This window comes from Agelaius tricolor, unplaced genomic scaffold (assembly GCF_023055355.1).
Source record: "Agelaius tricolor isolate 1412-34295 unplaced genomic scaffold, bAgeTri1.0.p SCAF_1, whole genome shotgun sequence".
Lineage (NCBI taxonomy): Eukaryota > Metazoa > Chordata > Aves > Passeriformes > Icteridae > Agelaius > Agelaius tricolor.
In genome coordinates this window covers 64149626-64169592 of record NW_027269261.1, presented here as the reverse complement: position 1 = coordinate 64169592, position 19967 = coordinate 64149626, and the positions used below count along the sequence as shown (strand labels likewise).

Sequence of the window (19967 nt, the reverse complement as noted above, 5' to 3'; positions counted from 1 at the left end):
CAATGTCAATTCGGCTTAAAAACCTGTAGTATAGATAAATAAATACCTTTGGGAGGAGGTTTCTTTTCAGTTTTTTCATGTCTTTCAGGTGCATCTTTTTGAGTTACTAGAAATGAGAACAACTGTGTATTAGGGAAAAATCTCACAAAGAACAAGAAAATATTGCCAAAACACATCATCACTGGAAATTTCACATTTCCTTACAATTCCCATTTTCCAGTTTTTGAAATTGTTTTCAGATTCATATAGTGGGGTAAAGAACTTAAAAATATCTGTTGAGGCTCCTTTACAAGAAGACAAGTGAGTCACACAGATCTGAAGCTGCCTAGGGAATGTTTTTACTACATAGTCCAGATGAAACAAACTTGCTCATGTCAGGTGCTGAGCAGACATGGAATTGGCCTTGTGCTACAGCCAACAGGAACCCATGTGGCTGTATTTGTCTTACACAAAGGTGTTTTTCTTAGCTTGGGCTCATTGTCAACAAACACAGCCATAAGTCTGGTGTTCACTTCAGAGCCCAGCTTGAGTGAGTTCATGTCTGCATAAGATACACTGTGTAAACACACACACACACACACACATGACTGTGTTCCATAAAGGCTGCTAAAATTTTATGCAGACCTCTATCTTTGCCCTCCTGGTCACCATCCAGACACAATACCAGAACAAGCCAGCCTTGAGAGTTAATTACACTTCTTTCAACTGATAACTACATAATAACAATCCTCTCTAACTGAATTCCATCCTAGAACTCCAGCCTGTACATGACATGATTGATATTTAGACTTGGTTTTATTTTTTTTAAGATGTTTTTAGGTGATGTGTTTAAAAACCACTCATATCACTGAGGCTTTCTGGAGCCTTTACCAGAGTCTCAAGAATTACCTTGAGTCTTTGTAATGAGCATAAAGAAAACCTGCTGACTGTGTGGGAAGTAGCCACACAGCTCTCAGTATGCCCATTCCCCAGAGCTGGCCAGAACCTGAACATTTTCATTTCCTAGGGACTGCAAGTGGTTTGAAGCAGCCCCTCAGCACTGCTGGTAGCTAATCCAGTTTAGAGCAGATCCCTGAGAAAAGGGAGGTGGGCCTGGCAATGGAAAACTCAGCAACACAGTGCTGGCAGAAATGCACCCTTGGACATGCTGAGGAAAACTGACCCCATGCCCTGATGCCATAGGGGCTCATGGCAGGGAAACTACCCAAGAGAGGGCAGCATGGCTATTTCACACTGCAGCCACAAAGATCTGCAGCTACTGTGTCCAAATCCTTCATAAAATTTTCCAGCCAGTGACTGGAGTCATGGCTGCTATTAAACACATTAAGGCTCTGAGTGATTATTTGGTTAGCTAGCAGAAGATAAATGGGTAAAGAGGCTGGCTGCTTATTAGGACTATCTCAGTGATTCTTGGAAGTTATTTGCTTTCCAAACCAACACAGACACTATGGGCATTTATTTTCTCTGGCTTACTTTAGCATGATTTCATTTTTTGAAAAAAAATCCCACACTTTCAAGTCATACACTGAAAGTAGAAAAAAATGAACAATATCCCTGTAAAAGAGAGACTGGACGATGGCTACCCTTCAAAGTTTTTTAAGGCTTTTAGTCTTCATTCTGCTTTCTTTCTTTCTTCACTTTTAATTTCTGTTTTACATTTCTCCTTAGACTATGATCAATTAAAAAAAGAGTGATTTGTACATTTGTACCTATATTGTCTGAACATATTCAAATTAAACCTAGTTAATTCATGCATCTCAACATCATGGGATTAATCTCAATGCCATAACAAACTGATATGAATTTGGTTGTATGCGATTTCTTCAAGAGTCAACTAAGTAAAATAAAAAGAGACAGAGACTGAAAATGAACTTCATTATAGAAATATCTGCCATGGAGAAAAATCTAACCTCAGAGAAAAACATTCAAATGCCAAGCAATAATAAATGTTAGTCTTTAAAAAATGGCATAATAGGGCAAGGTGATTGGATTTTTAAATTTCCCTGCCCAAACCATAGCCAAAGATGGAATTATCAGTCAAAAGAATAGTGAAAATCACCCCTCACACACCCACGATATTGCTTCATAATATATATGATAATTATTAGATGTGTAAATCTTAACCAAAGCCACTGCTGCCATAGAAGACAATGCAAATCATATACTGAAATTAAAATGTTATTGAAAAAAAATAAAGGCAAGAAAATGAAATTCTATTTTTGGATATGATGGAAGACCCAGATTGAGAGATAGTAAATACTCTTGCATTAGTCTGCATCCAGTTGAAAACTAATACACAAGAGAAAAACTTCTTTGCAGGCAAATTACTGAATCTCTTTGTGGAGAAAAAAGGCATCAAGGAATGCAAAGAAAATAGTCATAGGTTTCGTTCTTTAGCTGTGTAAGGATGATTTGTAATAAACTCTGTGCATCAAAACAAGAGAGTAAAGCAAAAAGAAATATGCCGAGCAAGACTTCACTCGGGCTGATCAAGACCTGCTTAAGCAAAAGAGACAACACCCAAAAAGTGTTCAACATGAACTAGAAGAGCTTTGTACTTTAAATACTTATCTCCACACTCTCCCAAGATTTCAAACACTTAAATTGTACAACTTTTAATAATGATCATCAATACCTTTAGACGGTGCTTTCTTTTCTTGTTTTTCTGGCCTTTCAGATTTCTCTTTATGAACAGCTAGAAATAAAACCAATAATATTAATGGTCATTAAAAAAAAAAAGTTGCATTTGAATGAGAAAAAGGGTCAAGAAACACACTGGCACCATGGTCATGCATGCAAAGAATGAGAAAGATTGATTCAGCTGCTGCTGTTTGTTGTTGGTGCCAAAACATGGAACTGGAACTTTCAAAATCTCATCTGCCATCACTGAGGTCTTTGCCATTGGCTGGAGGAGCTGCAGCCTTTCTAGCTCCAGTAATCCCATGAAAGAAGATAGTCAAGAGTCATACTTATTTATATTGCTTTTTTCTTTCTTTTTTAATATATTTATATCCTGTATTTTATTGATTTATTTTGGTTTATTGTTATTTTTTAGCTTTCTTCTTTATTACTTTGGATAGTTTCTGAAGGATTTCTGAACTCCACAGAGCAACTAACAGTTTTTCCAGCTATGAATGATTAAGCACTATAATTAATTACAAATCTAATTGCAGTGACATTATAACTAATGTTCTTTGGGGCTTTCTGTTTGCTTTCAATTTCCACCTTACAAATTGAAATTAACAGCTCTGTAGCTCCTAGATTTCTGGCTCAGGTTTCAGAATACACCCGAGTTATGCGGTAGTCACTGAGTAGTGGGTAATCTGAAATATTCTCCTGTGTGGGCTCTGATTTGCTAATTTTTTGGGATTAATGTGTGCACAGTAACTTGTCCATGGATGTGCAGAACTGATATATGCATGGGCTGATGTGCCCTGAGGTGACCTACAGGGATCATGTGTGTGAAAACACAGGGTTCCCTATTTGAGTACAAGGTATGAGATTATCCTGGGAACACAGAAATGTATGCATGAGCATGGAGCTGGTGTTTAAAAAGAAAGTAAGTACTGGGGAAGATAAAACAGTGCTAGATATCTATTTACTGCAAGTAACTACTGAAAGAACTTGTCCTGGCATACTCAGTGGCTATTCAGTGGTTCTATGCAGTATTTTATTTAAAATGCATTTTTTCACACATGGCCTTCCTGATTACCTCTGTGAAGGGGCTGTCAGGTGCCTTTTTCTTGGGTGACCATAGTCTCTTAGCAACCATTCTTATTGCAAGTGTTGGAAATACCCAGTGATTATCATAAGATTACACTAATCCAGAGTACAAAATATATTATCTTCCTTCCCCAGGAAAAAAGCAAACAAACAAAAAAACATGCAGGAGGAATATTAAATGCTACTTATTGTGTAAGACTGCAAATTTGTTATGATTTCATTATTTTTATTCATAATATTTCATAACTTTTTTTCTGCAATCGAAGGGATACATGAATGGAAATTGAGTAGAGAATAAGCTTTAGGGTACCTCCTTATGTAAAATAAATTCTGACATTAAATAATTACCTGCATGCCTTTCCTTTTTTTCAGGTTTTTCTAGTCTTTCCAGTTTGTCTTTACTTGTCACTAAGAAAGAAAAAAAGTGTTATACATATACCCAAAAAGAAAAAGTGGGAAAAATTAAGATTTTAAAACAATTTCACCAAGGATGCCTTGGGATACTAAGTGGCAGAGTGTGTTACTGCTGAGCTTCCCCTGCATATTTTTACAGTGTACATCATACTACAGGGTGTGAGCAGCCAGCTCTGGCTAACGAGTTACTGCCATGGTAACATGCCTCAGCTGTTTGCTGCATATCATCTCTTGCAATTGTCTGTCAATTCCAGAAGAATTCCAAAATTGTTGGTTACTAAGGCACAGCTCACAGTAAATGCTACTGCCTGTGGTAGGGAGAGGGCTGCACCTTGGCCACCGCATACTCAGACAGACACAGGTTGTAAAAACCCCGGAATCAATCTCGGAGCAGGAGAGAATCACATGTGCAAATGATACATCTGTGACTTGCCAGCTGGCTTGAAATGGATAACCAGTAAGGGATATGGATGGTTAGTAATGGATACAGACATGGACACTAGCTGAGATCAGTCCCTGGCAATGACGATCCCAGAACCATAATTAGATACCCAGTGTGTGCAAAGCAAAACTAACATTATGACAGTGGAAACTGCATTATGCTATCCACTCTTTCACAGAACATTTTCCACTCACTTTTCTTAGGATTTTACAATTGCACTGTAATGTTCCAGAAAATGAAAAATAAGTGAGTGGGTTTTAGAGCACTTCTGAAAGAACAGCTGTGAAAATGCAAGCCTAGCTTAAGTCTAACTCCTGTGGAGATTTCATCCAAGTTTAGTAAAACTCCTTTTGTCTAACATGAGGAGATAAAAAACTTTTTTTACCGTACCATGAATTCCATGTGTAACTGGATGTAAAAAAGAGTGATAGGCAATATTCAGGCTTCCACATTTTTAAGCAATATAGTGATGAAATACTTGAGAATATGGCTGACATCTCTGACTGAGACACTGCTAAGTGACTGAGACACTTACAATTACTCTCTGCATCATTAAATAACTTTCTTAAACTTCATCCCAGAAGTTGATTATAGATTAGAATAGGATGCTATTTATGCGCTCCATTATCTCAATCTTGAAAAGGCAATGTATTTAATGTAGAAAATAGGCAGCAAAAATACAGGGATGCAGTCTCTAGGGTCTCCCAGTCACACATAATGATATAATGAAATGGACCTTAGAAAGACACACATTCATAGTCTTAGTTTTTAAATTTAATGTACAGTCTGAAAGTAATGTTTATTAGCACTGTGAATACAGAGAATGTCTATACACAGTAGTGTTTCTGTAGCAGTTTTGGCAATAGTTCACTACATAAAACAAATAGTTCACTTCAAGAAAAAATACCACTAGGTAGACAGAATATTAATAGGATTTATGGCACGCAGTATAATTGTCATTTTCTTTCACTGGCTATCTGAGTTTGGCTGGGATAATCTTTTTCTTGTTCTAAGAAACTTAATAAAACATTAAATATTGTTCTCCTGTGAAATCAAGTTGAAGAATTCCACAGGTTTTCCGCATTATAACAGAAGTCTTAAAGATAAATTCATGTTTTAACATGGGACATTATTGCTTTTGCTTTGTAATTTTTCTAAACCCCAGAAAAAATTTCCCATGTTATCACCATTCTAGTTTCTACCAATAAATATTCATTCTAAGAGACACGTCAACTTATATGCCTGCCATTAACTTCTAAAATCAGTCTTGTTAGCTCAAGGCACTTTGAATTACTTATATGAAATGGAAAAGCTCCAATCAGAGACTGTTAGAAAGGCCTTGTCAAGCACGGCTTTCAGGAAGTTCACCTTCACTTGAGTTCTTGGCCTGAATAAGTCTGCTGTGGTTGGATATTTGGTCTTCCCTTTTCTTGTTTTGGTAATTTATTATGGTCATTGGCCTGTTTGCTCTTCCAGAATATTTTTCTTCCTCCAGCCCAAGACTTCATTAGCCATAGGTTAGTGCAAAGGACATGTTCTCAGAAGAATTAAGTGTTTTGACAAGTAGATGCACTCCACCAAAATTTCATTTGGCTAAAATATCCTCACAAGAGGTAAAATAGACAGTGGCTATTGTAACCCAGAGATAAATCTCACCCATTGTGCGTGGAGAGTAAGCAGTATCTTGATTCTGACTCCTACAACAGATCTGTAATTTTTTGTTGGCATACACCACCAGGAAATTATTAAATTCTCTCTAAAACCTCTCCCCAGTGTCTCTGAAATTAATCTGGAGGAATTTAGTTTTCCTCTTTTTTTCTTTTTTTTTCCTTTTTTTTTCCTTTTTTTATTTTAAGCAGATTTCCAAAGCCGAATGTCTACGTGGACCATTTCCAGTTTGTTATAATTTATTAATTACTTTTTGGTGGAAAATATTCTCAAGGGCAAGTAAAATACTTGGATTTATTCAAGAAGAATAAACACCAATTTGTGCTCTAGGTACTTTTACCTAACTTATTAGTACAGTAAAGACTATCTGAATGTAATTTCAGCTATTCTGTAGAGTGAGTAATTAAAATTGTTTTTAAAAACCTCATTCTCCTTCCAGCTGGATTTTACAACACCTCCTCCATCCTCAAATATTATTGGGATCTACAAGAACAGTCTAAGAGTCAATAGATTAGACTATTTTGAATCACTTATAAAAAGGCAAGGAATATCAAAAGCTGAATACATACCCTTTGGGGGTTCCTTCCTCTCAGTTTTTTCTGGTTTTTCAGGTTTGTCTCTCTGTGTTGCTACAAATAATAAACAAATAAATAAACCCCAGCTCACAATAAGTCCTTAATCTAGATGTATTAAACACACTTATTATCTCATGAAAGTGATCAAGGAAAAGCATTCATGAACCCAAATAATGGATTTTAGCTCTGAGTCACAGGTACTTGATGATGTATAGACCTTCTGAATGTCAACATTTAATTCCAGGTCCAAGAGAAATATTTTCCTTGAATAAGTCTTCAGATATCAGACCATCTTTTTCTGAAAGAAGTGATTCTTCAGCAACCTCAATCTAATCTGTCCTTTCTCTTTTGGTCTCATTACACAACCACCCTGACTCTTAGATTTCTGACAGAGGAAATTATTTTCAGCCCTTGACAGCATTGCTTTCTATTCTTAACAAAAAACTGACCAGCATATTGCTTTCTATGCTATTTTTTTCTTTATTTTTAGCTGTCACTTCCGTCACAGGATGGATTAACAAGAAAACATCTCTTTTAATCAGAGTGTAACCTCAGGAAGAGCAGCTGTTCAAAACACAACCGACTCCATGTCCTGCAAGAGGCAGGCAAACATGAGTCCTTATAGACTCTCTTGCCCACCTAGGTCTCAGACCATGTTATGAAGAGGTTCAATCCTACATACTAATGATTTTATTCTTAGTAAACCCATACTACTAAAAGACTAGAATTTCATAATTTCAGGGAAATATTGTTTTCTTTCCTGTACCTAGGTTTCTGGGAAAAAAGTAAAACAAATTCTGATTAGAAGACAGTGAGCTTTATAAACAAGCACATTATGCTTTTGTATCTATTCATTTCACCAGCTTTGCAGTGAATGCCATTTCACAAAAGGGCAAGCACTTTTTTGTTGGCTGTTTCCACATTAAAAAGCAAGTTGTAATGATTAAGAAAAATCATTCAGAACATTCAGTAAATTCATTATGTCTTATATGTGTTTGGATTATCCAAAATTCACTTTCAGTCATAACAAATAAATTATTGTGATAAAAAACAGCCGTACAGTTGAAAAAGATTGAAGAGAGATATTTCAAAGTCTTTAAAGAATGTGGACAGCAAATTTACACTAAAAAACAGGCTGTGAAAAAAACAGCAGCACCAGCAATGTATTATTGAATGAATTACAGACTGCAACTCATCCAAAAGCTTTAGCAGAGCTAGGAGCATACCAAGAAAAAATCATTCCCCAAACTGAGTATTTTTGCAGAAATTGTAGCATGCTTTTACATCTTGCGTTTTTATTAGCAGATGCTTGCTCTATCTTAAACACTTTTGTCCGTTTTGGCAGGACCAACAGCAGAGTTTTGCAAAGAATGTGATGGTCAGTGTGAGTGAAACCTGAGCTTCTGCACATTCAGACAAAAGCTCTTGTAGTCTCTATGCCAAAAAATATGGCTGAACTATGCAGAACAGATTGATAATCAGAAAGCTTGGATTTATCCACAGGGCATCTTACTTGTGTAAGAGAGATTATTGTGGGTTTTTAAAAATTTGAAGTAGTTTTTCCATAGCATTTCCTTATTTCATGATTTGAGAAAAAAAACACACAACAACAAGAAAACAAACCAAAGAACCCAAAAGAAATCAAAACAAACAAAACCCATACCCACACAGCAAACCCATAAAATGAGCCTTGAAAAACACTAACTGAATTGAATGTCAGTAGACCTGAAAGTGGATAGAAAAATCTAATTTAAATTTGTTTCACATTCTCAAAATGATGTAAACAGCAAAAATGCACAGAAATACTAATATTTTTGTGGACTACAGCTTAAAACATGAAGAAGGGATAAGTTGGCCCCTTCTTGAGAAAGAAAAGTAACTTGATGTATCTGGGCAGGGAGCCTGGAATGTGGATAAGCAGAGACCAGGCTGGCATAAGCATAAGCTATTTTTCTCTTCCCAATTATAGGCTGAAGGTGATCTCTGGTTAGTTTGAGAGCCTTATCCTGTGTGCTGATATCCCCATAGCCTCAGAGGTTGCTAATCTCAGATTGTAATGTTTATCATTACCTCTTATGGGCACTGTCAGAGCTATGGCTTCCCTTATTTGGGAAGGGCAGGTGCTGCCAAAAATTAAAGTGTTCATGTTTCAGGGCTGTGATCACTGGCCATTTTTGACTCTTCAGTCACAAGACCAACAAAATCCACTGAAGCTTTTGTTCTAACAAATTTAAATCTGATGATTCTTAGCATATTAACTCTCCCCCAAAATATTTTCATGTTCAACTTCATATGTAGTTATAAAAGGTCTGTCATAGAAAATACATCACTGTCTACAGATCTTTTCCATATTTTGTCACTTGGATATATTTTTCTTTGTCAAGGGCTTAATACATGCTCTTTCTCAAGCCCAAAATTCTAGGTGCAAGCTTTCAATTTTAGAATTAGCCAGGCTGGCCATATTGCCAAGTTTCTGTGAAAAAAAATTAGAGTTGATTGGATATTATTTTTCATTAAAAAAAAAGGGGGAAGAAAGAACACAAACATAAAAAAAAGTTTTTAAGACTACTTTCACCCTCTTCAGCTGAAAAATGCTGAAACTAAAACTGTTCATTCAACTTGAAGTCAACCATTTTATTAGCTTTATGACACATTTTGTAGTTAAAAGATCACCTCTTTTATTGCTTTTGCTACTAGGATGCTGGTAATATCCATAAGGTGAAATAGACTTAAAACCAAGTAGATTTATGGCAATGGTGGAAGCTAAATTTTTTCCACAAATTAAAAGGAATTTTCTTGGACTTCCTTGCAAATACCAAAAAGTCATAAGCTCAGACTGAAGTCTTATTAACATTGGAAAAAATATAACACCCCAACCTAATTTTCACTAACCTAGATTTTGGAAATTGCTGAAACATTTTTGCATGTCTTTGAATGAAAATTCAGCCTGAGGCAAAAAGATGAACATGGGAAATCTCACCCTAAGTGACTGGAGTGTGATAAATTTATAAATAATCTAAAATAGAAGCTTATAATGGAAAATTTTAAGGTAATTTAACTATGTATTCCAAATTTAATATTGCTATCTACTTCACAGAAAAATAAGAAGGGTTGCATATATGTGAGAGGATTTTCCTAATTTCAATCAGCATCACAGATTTTATTTGCATCAAATTGAAGATATAGCGAAGGGGGATGCGATTTAGTTTATCTTGGATAGTTATCCAACAAAGACATTCCACCTTCCAAAACAGAAAGTGTGAAAAGAAGAGGTGTAGTAAGGCACTGCTTCTGTACCTAAAAGAAGCAAAAATAGTTTCCAGCTGAGTAAGTCTTAAGTCTGCTGCTTAGGACGAAGCCAGGTGATGAGTGCAGTAAGCATGAAGCAGAGATTGCTTGCTCCAGCTAACAGACTAAGTGCTTGTCTACAGAGCAGCACTCTCAGGAAAGTTAAGATAAATGAACTAATACAATGAAGTTAGAGTGCATTAGTCAGAGAGCATTAAATCTTTGCCTAGATGCTTTCATTCAGAAGCAAAGCAACTTTAGATGACTACAACTTAATTCTTCCTGAAGGAATGCTCAAAAAAAAGGGGTTTGGTCTGGAGAGGGGCACAGGCTTCCAGGTTCAAATACATAATTTAAGGAAACTACAGCTATGTTGCCATCTGTACCATGTTCTCCAGATTAAAGTTAATGCAGGCAGAGTTGTAGCTGTACCTTGAGAAATCGGGTGAGACAGATTTGTCTGTGCATGAAATATGCTTTTCAATTTATTAACTTGGTGAAATTATGTGGGTTTCTAGAACACTAAGATTTGTATGATCTAGCTCTATTTATCTATTTAGCTGTCTCAAATACTTTGTCTTTCAGCTACAGCAAATTAACCATCATTGCATTGTTCTCTTCCATACCTCACCCCAAAAGCAATGTATTAGTGAAGTGATTTTGGGAAAAGCCATACAGTAAATAAACATTTTCCCATTCCTTCTCAATGCCTGTTTTAATTAGAGCTATTTCCCAGAAATGCAGGGCAATTCATTTCACTGGTGAGATCAGTTTTCCATAAAAATCAGAAATTGTCATTGGACCTTCAATTAGACAGAAATTTGGTACTTACATATACTTTTGTCTCGATATTTTTTTACTATTGTTCTTACTTTTTGCCAAAATAATGTGTAAATTAACTCTTATTGGTAGTAATAGTAATAAAAATTATATCAGCTATTGTTAAACAGACTCCAGATGCAACTCTAAGCCCTCAAAATCTATCTAGAACATAATATCTAGATGCTCAGGAGAGTTTTGTACAGGAAGATAATCAACCCCTTGTGCTTCCCCTGGATGATCAAGCTCCTGGTCATGCAGTCCAGGTGCCGCTGCATTCGTGAAATTACTAATACCTCAAATACCAAATTGGAAAGACCCTAACTTGTAGTGAACTTGTGCTTATGTGCACATGTTATCATGAAATAATTTGATTTCAGGGCTCTTAAGCATGACCAATGGCTTTGTGAAATTATTTCTCAGAGTATTTCTTCTTCCCAGGATTAAATTTGTTACAATAATTGAAATAGACATTATTGCTAGTAGTTTATCAAAATATTTAATTAAAAGCAAATTTTAGGGCACCAGTTTGCCCAGCTCTCAATACTGCTTGAATCTTTTAATTTCAGTCACTTCCATCTGGGATTTTTATTCATTATAACTGTTCCTCATATTTCACTTCAATCTTTCAAAAATGAAGCTTATAGATTGAACTCCCTTGTAAATTGTGGGACTTGTACTCAGAGGATTTGACTATTCAAAAAAATACAATAAAATTACTTTTAAAACTCTAGTGTTCCCACATGTTGGGCAGAAGACAGAAATGTTTTTTCCATTTCTTGCTATTAAAAATATTAATTTTACTTCTGAATTTTTTCTGTTAAAAACAATAAAAGACTAATTGTGCATATTTCCTGAAGGTACTTCAGAAAGTAACCATAAAATTCCATAAGGATTCATGCCTTTATCACACTGTAGACAGGGGCCAGACAGAAGTTTTCTTGTTATTGTTCCTCCTATGTACAAGACGCATTGTTAGGATAAAACATGAAAACAAATTAGAGAAAAAAAAAATTGTTTTGTACTTCAGCAACTGATTCTATAACTAGAGACTGCATTATCAGGCACATAAATAATGGGATTTAACTAATGACACCTGAACACTTTTTTTTTCTGGCATCTTATAATTTCTGCAATGTTATTATTTTGTGCAAAGAAATGCACTTTTGTATAGATTAAATGGTACACAAGAGGCTGTTTTGGCCAAGATTGCAACATCATTTGTGTTTTTACATTACTTTGCTTGAAAAGACCTTAACTGGGATCCTTGCTAATGGATCTGAGTTCATTATTGTCTGACTTGCCCACTGGTATCCTAAAAAATTCATTTTGATAAAACATGATTTATTAAGTAGTTGGGAAACCATTCTAGGCAGTTCAGATGACCCTGATTAGCACAGAACTGGAGCTGAAAAATACCATAAAAACATTTTACAGAGGTGTAAAATACTATAATACCACACTAAGAATACATGCAGAAATAAATATAATTGCATGAGGGAGGGTGTATGTTAACACACAATATTTTTAATAAGCCTCCTTTTTACTTCTTCCTGCCACTATCAAGCTGAGCACCAGTGTGTTAGAGGGATGCTCATGAAGTTTTATGTGGCCTAGCTTTTATGGAGGAGTTCTGTTAGGCAAAAACACCCCTTCAGATATCCCAGAAAACACCTTTGTTTGTATGATCTCTGAAAACCAGTCCAGACCAGTTCCTCTGTGCATTTTCGGAAAGTGCCAGTTATAGGAGATTAAACAGTTTGAAAAAGAGAAGGTTCTTAAAATGGAACTTTTCTTATCTCTGATACACACCTGGCTCACTCTTAGCTATGACTTCCTAACTTGGATGGCACCCACTGGCCTATAAATTTACTTTTTTCCTTGCCCAACTCACTTCATGCCTTTTGCACCAGAGGAAGTTCATCAACACTCAACTTTCTTGCACTTTACTAGAAAAAAGATTTCGGGAAAAGTTTGGGCAGGAGAATCTTATTATGAATGTGCATTTTCAATCTAGCTACACAAGCATAAAATTACATTTTTTTTTGTTAATGCTTAGGTATACATGAATTTTTGATCCTTTGCAGTCTGTGCCAGCTGATGTTTGAATGCTTCTATGGTACAACAGGAATAGTTAACCAAGTTAACAAAAATGATGTAGTTAACAAAGACACTGTATGTGACACAAATATGTGTGAGCAAATAGACAAAAAAAAAACAGTTACCCTTTGCTGGTGTTCGTTTTTCAGGTCTCTCCGTTTTCTGTTTTTGAATTTCTGAAAAAAAAATGCAACGCAGATTTGTCAATATTAAAATAATTTTCACACACAAAAACATCAGATGCATTCTCATATTAAAAAAATTATTTAAAAGTGCTTAAAATATTATGGCTGCACCATGACTTTATCACCTACATAGTCAGAGTTACATACAATATAGTTCAATTTTATAAATATACATAGAAAATATATTTGGATAAAAATCACAATATTAAGTGTCTTTAATAATTATTCTGTTTTTAATTGAGCCACACAACTACTTTTAAAAGCAAGAATAGGTTTTTCTGATCTGTAAAACCTATGCAATTACATGTGTTGGTCATGATTCAGAAAAACATTATTTGCTAAACATTTTTCGTATTTATCTTGAGTTGTTTACCAAGATTAATATTTTATGTTTTCCAAACTACCTTTGGAAGGAAAAATGTTCTTTTCACTACATTTTCTAAAGTTTTTAAAGCTCACATACTGAATTGTTAAGCCCAACACACAATAAAAGGTAGACTCAATGCTCTATACAAACTGTAAAGATAAAAAGTTCCCAGGTTAGGGATTGTTGTCTTGGAGAATGACTCATTTTGATCATGCTGTACACCAAAATCTGAGAACTGTCTTCCTTAGAGGAGGAAGGGGCACAGTATTTATCTGCCCTTGTTTTGCCATTCCTTTTGAACGAAATTTTTCAGCTGCAATATTGATATTAAATTGCTGCTATATACCTCCATATAAATCTTTTTCCTACTGTCCTTATTGTGTCAAAACCAGGATAATATAAAAAAAGGTAAAATGCTGAATTCTTGAAAAAGCAAACCAGAATTAAATCAAATGTGCGTAGCCCTCTTTGCACACGGTTGTAGAAATTGAAAGAGCATTTATTTTAGCTCTGCAATGAAGTCATTAAAACTATACAGAATGCCTGGGTTATCATATTGTGCACATATTTCCTGCAGAAGGAAACTGCTCTAAAATAGTGTATGAAAAAAAACAAATGCAAATCTCACTAGACTCTATGGGAGATGACTTCTTGTATTTCAGTGTTACCTGTGGTATGCAGGGTCTAAATAACAAGAACCCTGACCCCAAAATTAATACAATAGAGGAAAAGTTATGCATATAACATCTCAAGTCTAAGCTACTCTAATGCCTATTGAAGACAACGGAAATATTTCACTTACGACCTTAGTAATTTTCTCAGGATACATATTGCCAAAGAAATCCAGTAGAAAACAAAATTTCCCCTTCCCAGATATTTACAAAAGTCCTTGAAAATAATGCAGAATGTTTTTATTGTACAGTATTTGGTATCTGAAATAATTATTGTGTGGTTTGCAAAAACATAGCTATTCTATGGCATCAGGCTATGTTGTCTTCAGATGGAGAAAATATTTTTTCACTGAGATAAAGAGTAATAAAGGGTAAAAGACATCACTGTTAACCACTAATGTATGGAAACATAACTGAGCTAATTATATGATGTCATTAGGCTAAAAGAAGTTTTTATTCGCTTCTCCTCTTGCTGTTTGCAGCCTGGGTGGCAGTTCATTTATAGTTCTATAAACCTCAAAGGGTGAGAATTGGAAGAAATATACTCTACTGATTTACTGTGTTTCAGCTGAGCCTGGATTATATTTATTTCAAATATGTGAGGATATTTTATTTCTATTGACTGAGAGAATCCTGTTGCTGGATTTTCAAACGTTTCCACTTGTTTTGCTTAAATGGCTACATGGTCTAGTTTAGGTACCATAAGTGGTAGGAATGGTGCAAGACAGTAACAGATGGAAGATTGCTCCCTCATTCTGGGCACATCTGAGCAGTTTTCCATGCCACTGCCTTCAAACACTGACTCAGGGGACTTAAAGAAAGCTGAGTCACTTCCTCTGCATTGCAACATTCAGTGGAGACATATCTTACCCAGTTCAAGAGGTCACCCTACATACTGAGATGAATGTGAATAAATCATATTCTTCAGGCAGAGTCACACAGACACATATTCCTTGCTTGCTTTAAAATGCCTCAGCTCTGCTCCATTTCTACCCTCTATTATGTGTCTCACTACAGAAAACAGGCCTATTTTTCTTGAAAAAAATAAGTATAAAATAAGAATAAATCCTTGTTATTTAAAAATAAAGTTTTAAAATTACTTTTGATTTAGGGAAATTACTGCTAGTTTGACTGGAAAATATGTATGGAGCAGTGGATCTAGAGCTGGTTATTTAAATCAGGCTCACACTGTATCAGTAGTGAAACTTGCTTCAGACAAATATTCCAGTAAATCGCACAAAAAGATACCTTTTTAGATGGCCACACTGAGAACCTCATCTAATTTTCTGCTACAATTAGGATACCACACATCACAGAGAAAACATACTCAAATTCCTAGAAGTGAAGTACATCTTAACACACAAGGGTGTGCATATATGCATTTACACTCTTAAAGTCTCTTCACAAACTTCCCATTACAGCCTGAACCATCACAAAAATTTGCAGTCTGGATCACACCAATTCTGACACATTACATCCCAAATTTTCCCAATACAAATAAATCTAGTCTTAATGTAAGCTCAATGAAATCAATTTACAAAACAGAAAATAACAACTATTTGTTAACTTCGAAGTATTTAAAATCAGGAAACATATTAGATTATTGGAGATTTTTTGTTGTTGTTTTATGAGAGTTCTGATACTCTCTGCTTCATCTTTTATGACAAATAGCTTTAATTTTGTAGTAATCACATCATATCTTATTGCTGAGTTGACAAAGTGGTTGTAATATCATAGAAGACTTACATGGCCAGTTTAAAGCATGTAATTCATCTCTATCAGTGCGACACATTGTTAATAAATCCTAAATATTACAAATTCATGTTTAGAAAAATGACAGAATCAAGCAGCAGCAAGGATAATCTTTGTCACCACAGCAACCATTCGGATTTTTTATGAGATGACAGGACAGTTTATTAAATTATTGTAAGGGAGTATGTATTTTAAAAGCTGTATTTCATTGTTTGTTTTCTTAAATTATTAGACAGACATGAAAAATTATCTTTCCCCTTGTGTTGCTTGGGTTTTGAGTAGATAAGTATTTCCTTAAATATGGATACTGCTTGATGATAATTTCTATAGACCTCATGTTTGTGCAGACATACAGAACATACAGGGTGATTATTTTAAATAGGTCCAAGAAGGAAAGCTAGGAATCTTCTCACTGACCATTTCAAGATGCTGAAAGGAGACACACTCAACTATATTGCTGTCAGGCTGATTTATCTGTGTCCTGTTGACCCAAAACAGACCTTACCAGTCAGCTGAGGATCAGTATTGCAGGAAGCTTTACTGGAAATCCCTGCTGAACAAGAGAGTCTGGGCAGCAGCTTCCCCACCCCCCACCCAGCTAATTTTCATTAACAGCAGTTGACAGCGTCTAACGAGAGCAGAGCCCTGGCTGTGCACTCTAGCTCCGGGAAGATCAAGATGGGAGAAAATAATTTCAGTCCCTTGAATCTGTGTGAACTAAAGGGTCAGCACTGTGCAGGTTTGCATCAGTGTGAATCAAGAGCAGAGCCCCTCATGTGAGGGCATGAGGAGATTCTCCTGGTTCCCTTTGTCTGCCTTTGTGTTTCTGATTTTGATTTTTTGTTATGTCCTTTTTTATGACATAGTAAAATGGATAGCATTATTCTCAGCCATTTCAATTTTATTGTGTTATAATAGCATCTATGAGCCTTAGCCTACATGAATTACTTTAGGTACCACATGGAGCTATGACATGATATAAATATCTCATCTCTGTAACACAGGAGTTCAAACTTAAGAGGGATGCATTTCTTCTCTTACTGGGAAAGCACAGCCTTGCATCTTGCTTCATTAGTGGATAAAATGGTGAATAGCATTCTGGTATTGTTGAAATAGCACCTACACCTCACCCTCCCCTGAGTTTCCATCTTACAGATTAAATATACCTTTAAAAAAATCCCCAAAATCATATTAAAAATGTGCATGATATAAGAGACAAAGTGAGGGAAAGAGTCGCCATTTGAAACACAAGAATGCTTTGCCCAAGGTAACCCAGAAAGTCAGCAAAGGAACTGGGGATTTACCTCTGAAACTGACATTCAACATTACCCTCCATGCTTAATGCCAACCTGTTTCTACTTAAATACTGCAGTGAAGAAAGAATGTAGTTCTAATATATCTAGTGTTTTAAAGGTATAATTAAGCAGATGGAATTTTCTATGAAATGAGAATAGATTTTTTTCCCTAACATATTTTACCAGCTGGTCATCCTTTTCATCAGCTGTTACAGGTAACACAGCGATTTACACCCTCAGTGCCTTGACATTCTCTCTCTTACAAATATCTAAATGTGAAAAGGAAAATTAGTCCAACTCAGAGTCTGGTGAGCCAGAGGTTAATAATTTGCTTTTGAGTAGTTAAAATCCTTACAGCTATTGCCAGCAATTTAGTGAGGCTATATCCTTGCTAGTTTATCAGGACTAATTGGTAGCAGGTAGCTGATTATCCTGAGGAGTTGGTGGAAACAGATACTGAGGGCAAGGCTAGAGTGAGTGGTGTTAAGAGCTTTAGAAGATGGGAGACGTAATTTCTAATGTGCTTTTAGAAGTCTTCTGTGTGAAGAATTGTAGTCTGCTCTCTTGCTGTTGGTATCCTCAGGAGAAATTTGCAATTGTGCAGCTGATGTCTATTTTTAATCTAGATAGTACCAGCTGGTGAGGGTGACAGTTATCCTTGTGGGGCTAGGAGGAGAAGAGAGGAAGCTGTGCATGAGAGCAACTTCTATCTGACTACTAATACATCAAGTAGCTGTGCTCTACAGGCAAAAACACCCACAGCAAAACCAAAAATCACCGTGCAACAGGAAAAAAGTGCAGGGAAAAAACAAAAAAAAAAACCAAAAAAACAAACAAAAAAAAAACCAACCAAAAAAAAAACCCAAAAAAAGGAAAAAAAAAAAAAGCAAGCAGGAAATACTTGATTGGGGAATTACACTGGTGTATTTTTTTATTGTGCCCATATCCAGGAACCAAAGGCAGTGTAACAGAAGGCCTTAAATACCAGCATTCAGTGTTGAAAAGTCTGAGTGACATATATGGCTTATCCTGGTGACTTCCCTACCATCTTGCCAGTAGCACAGTCTCATCCTCAGTGTTTTTGTAGATCTTGCCCTGTTCTGGGGACTCAAAGCAACTTCAGGCTGGGGTACATCATAACTTTTCCTGAAGCCATGTGTTGTAAGAGCTTTCTTGAAAATGCATCGGGGACAAATTGCTCTTATCAATGAAAATGCTGAACGGTTTGTGTGCTCATCCATGACATGAGGAACCAGATCACAGCACCTGTTAAATATGATTTCAGAATTTTTTATCCAGCTCTTTGGAAATTACATGTTAGAGTGAGAATGAAGGTTTCTTCTTCCTTTTTGGGAAGGGAAGGGAAGGGAAGGGAAGGGAAGGGAAGGGCCGTGTCAAATTGCACTTGTCTTGTTAAACTGAGGATTCACTTCCCTTCATTTCCCTCCCCTTCCCAAATACTTTATTGTTGTTATATTATTATTATTATTATTATTATTATTATTATTATTATTATTATTAGTCTTGTTTTTATTCTGGTAAGGTTTCCATTTGAAACAGAAAAGCAATATCTTATCAGAAAGGTTTTTGCAGGGAGGGAGGTACTTCGAATTATCTTTGACTAATTGTCCTGTAAGCATGACTGGCATTCTTCATGAAGACCATATGCAGATTTTTACGGTGGAATTTTAATGACTGAGCTTTTGAAAGAACTGAAAGTGGAAGATATTAAAAGTTTTCAATCCTATACATTTTAACATAAAGTTTTATTTTTAACATATATAAAGATGTTAAGGCTGTGTTTTTCCTTCCCAGACAACAGTCCTGTACCTTTAGGCTCTAAAATCAAAAAAGGAATGCTATTTGTACTTTGATTAAAATCAAGAACCAAAAGACAGACAACCTCTTTACTCAAACAAATCAGAGATAGAACCGCATGATCAAAACCAGTGGAACATGAAATTTTCTTGACATGCTTTGCCTTATGGATGCCAGTCTGCAAGGTGTTACTGGTCCACGGGTAAATGATATTTTTCATAGCCAATTTTATCGGTCTGCATTTAATTTAGTGTAATTTTCTAAAGAAGAAAATGCAGGCAAGGCTTGTAGGCCTCTTAGAGCAAAATTATATATACAACTATACCTAAAATCTCTAATCTTGATTAGCACCAAGGAAATCTTTTTCCATACAAATCTATTTAATTGTTGTTTGATTGGGTCTTTTGGTTTTGTCTCTTTGTTTTTGAAAGATGTTAAAAATACAATAAAAAGAGATCACAGACTGAGTTCCTTGACCAAGATTTCAAAAACATGAACCCTGTAGATTCTACCTTACTGCATTAGTCTGTAAATAGTCATTCCTTGGCAAATTCAATCACATTTAGATCCAATTGATTTTATTTCAAGGGTTTGGCATGCAGAAGAGAGAAGTTTCTGTGGGTCATGAGCATGGGCTCCATTTGCTACATGCTCTCCTTGGCACAGCAGTAGCCGTGAAGGGATCTGAGTTCACTCAGAAATATGCAAGCCCCCCAGTTGTGATGCTGTGCCTTTAACTGAGTTTTGGGAAAGTTGTTCATTTTCCAGGTCAGGCACAGCAGACTCAAGCCAGTGGGGATCTGCTTAACACCCTCTCCTCTCAGAGTGAGAACCTCCCCAGAGCTCCATT

The 19967-nt window shown here is 35.8% G+C and overlaps 1 protein-coding gene across 1 annotated transcript in view; it reads right to left on the bottom strand.

Moving 5' to 3' along the window:
- The window catches only part of TRDN (triadin), a 189991-nt gene that overhangs the window by 149352 nt on the left and 20672 nt on the right, over positions 1-19967 (bottom strand). The window contains exons 3-7 of the mRNA XM_071437566.1: positions 13155-13205; positions 6817-6876; positions 4072-4131; positions 2636-2695; positions 47-106 (exon numbers count right to left, since the gene is read on the bottom strand). Of these exons, the coding sequence (XP_071293667.1) occupies positions 47-106; positions 2636-2695; positions 4072-4131; positions 6817-6876; positions 13155-13205 (291 nt within the window). The remainder of the gene's footprint in view (positions 1-46; positions 107-2635; positions 2696-4071; positions 4132-6816; positions 6877-13154; positions 13206-19967) is intronic.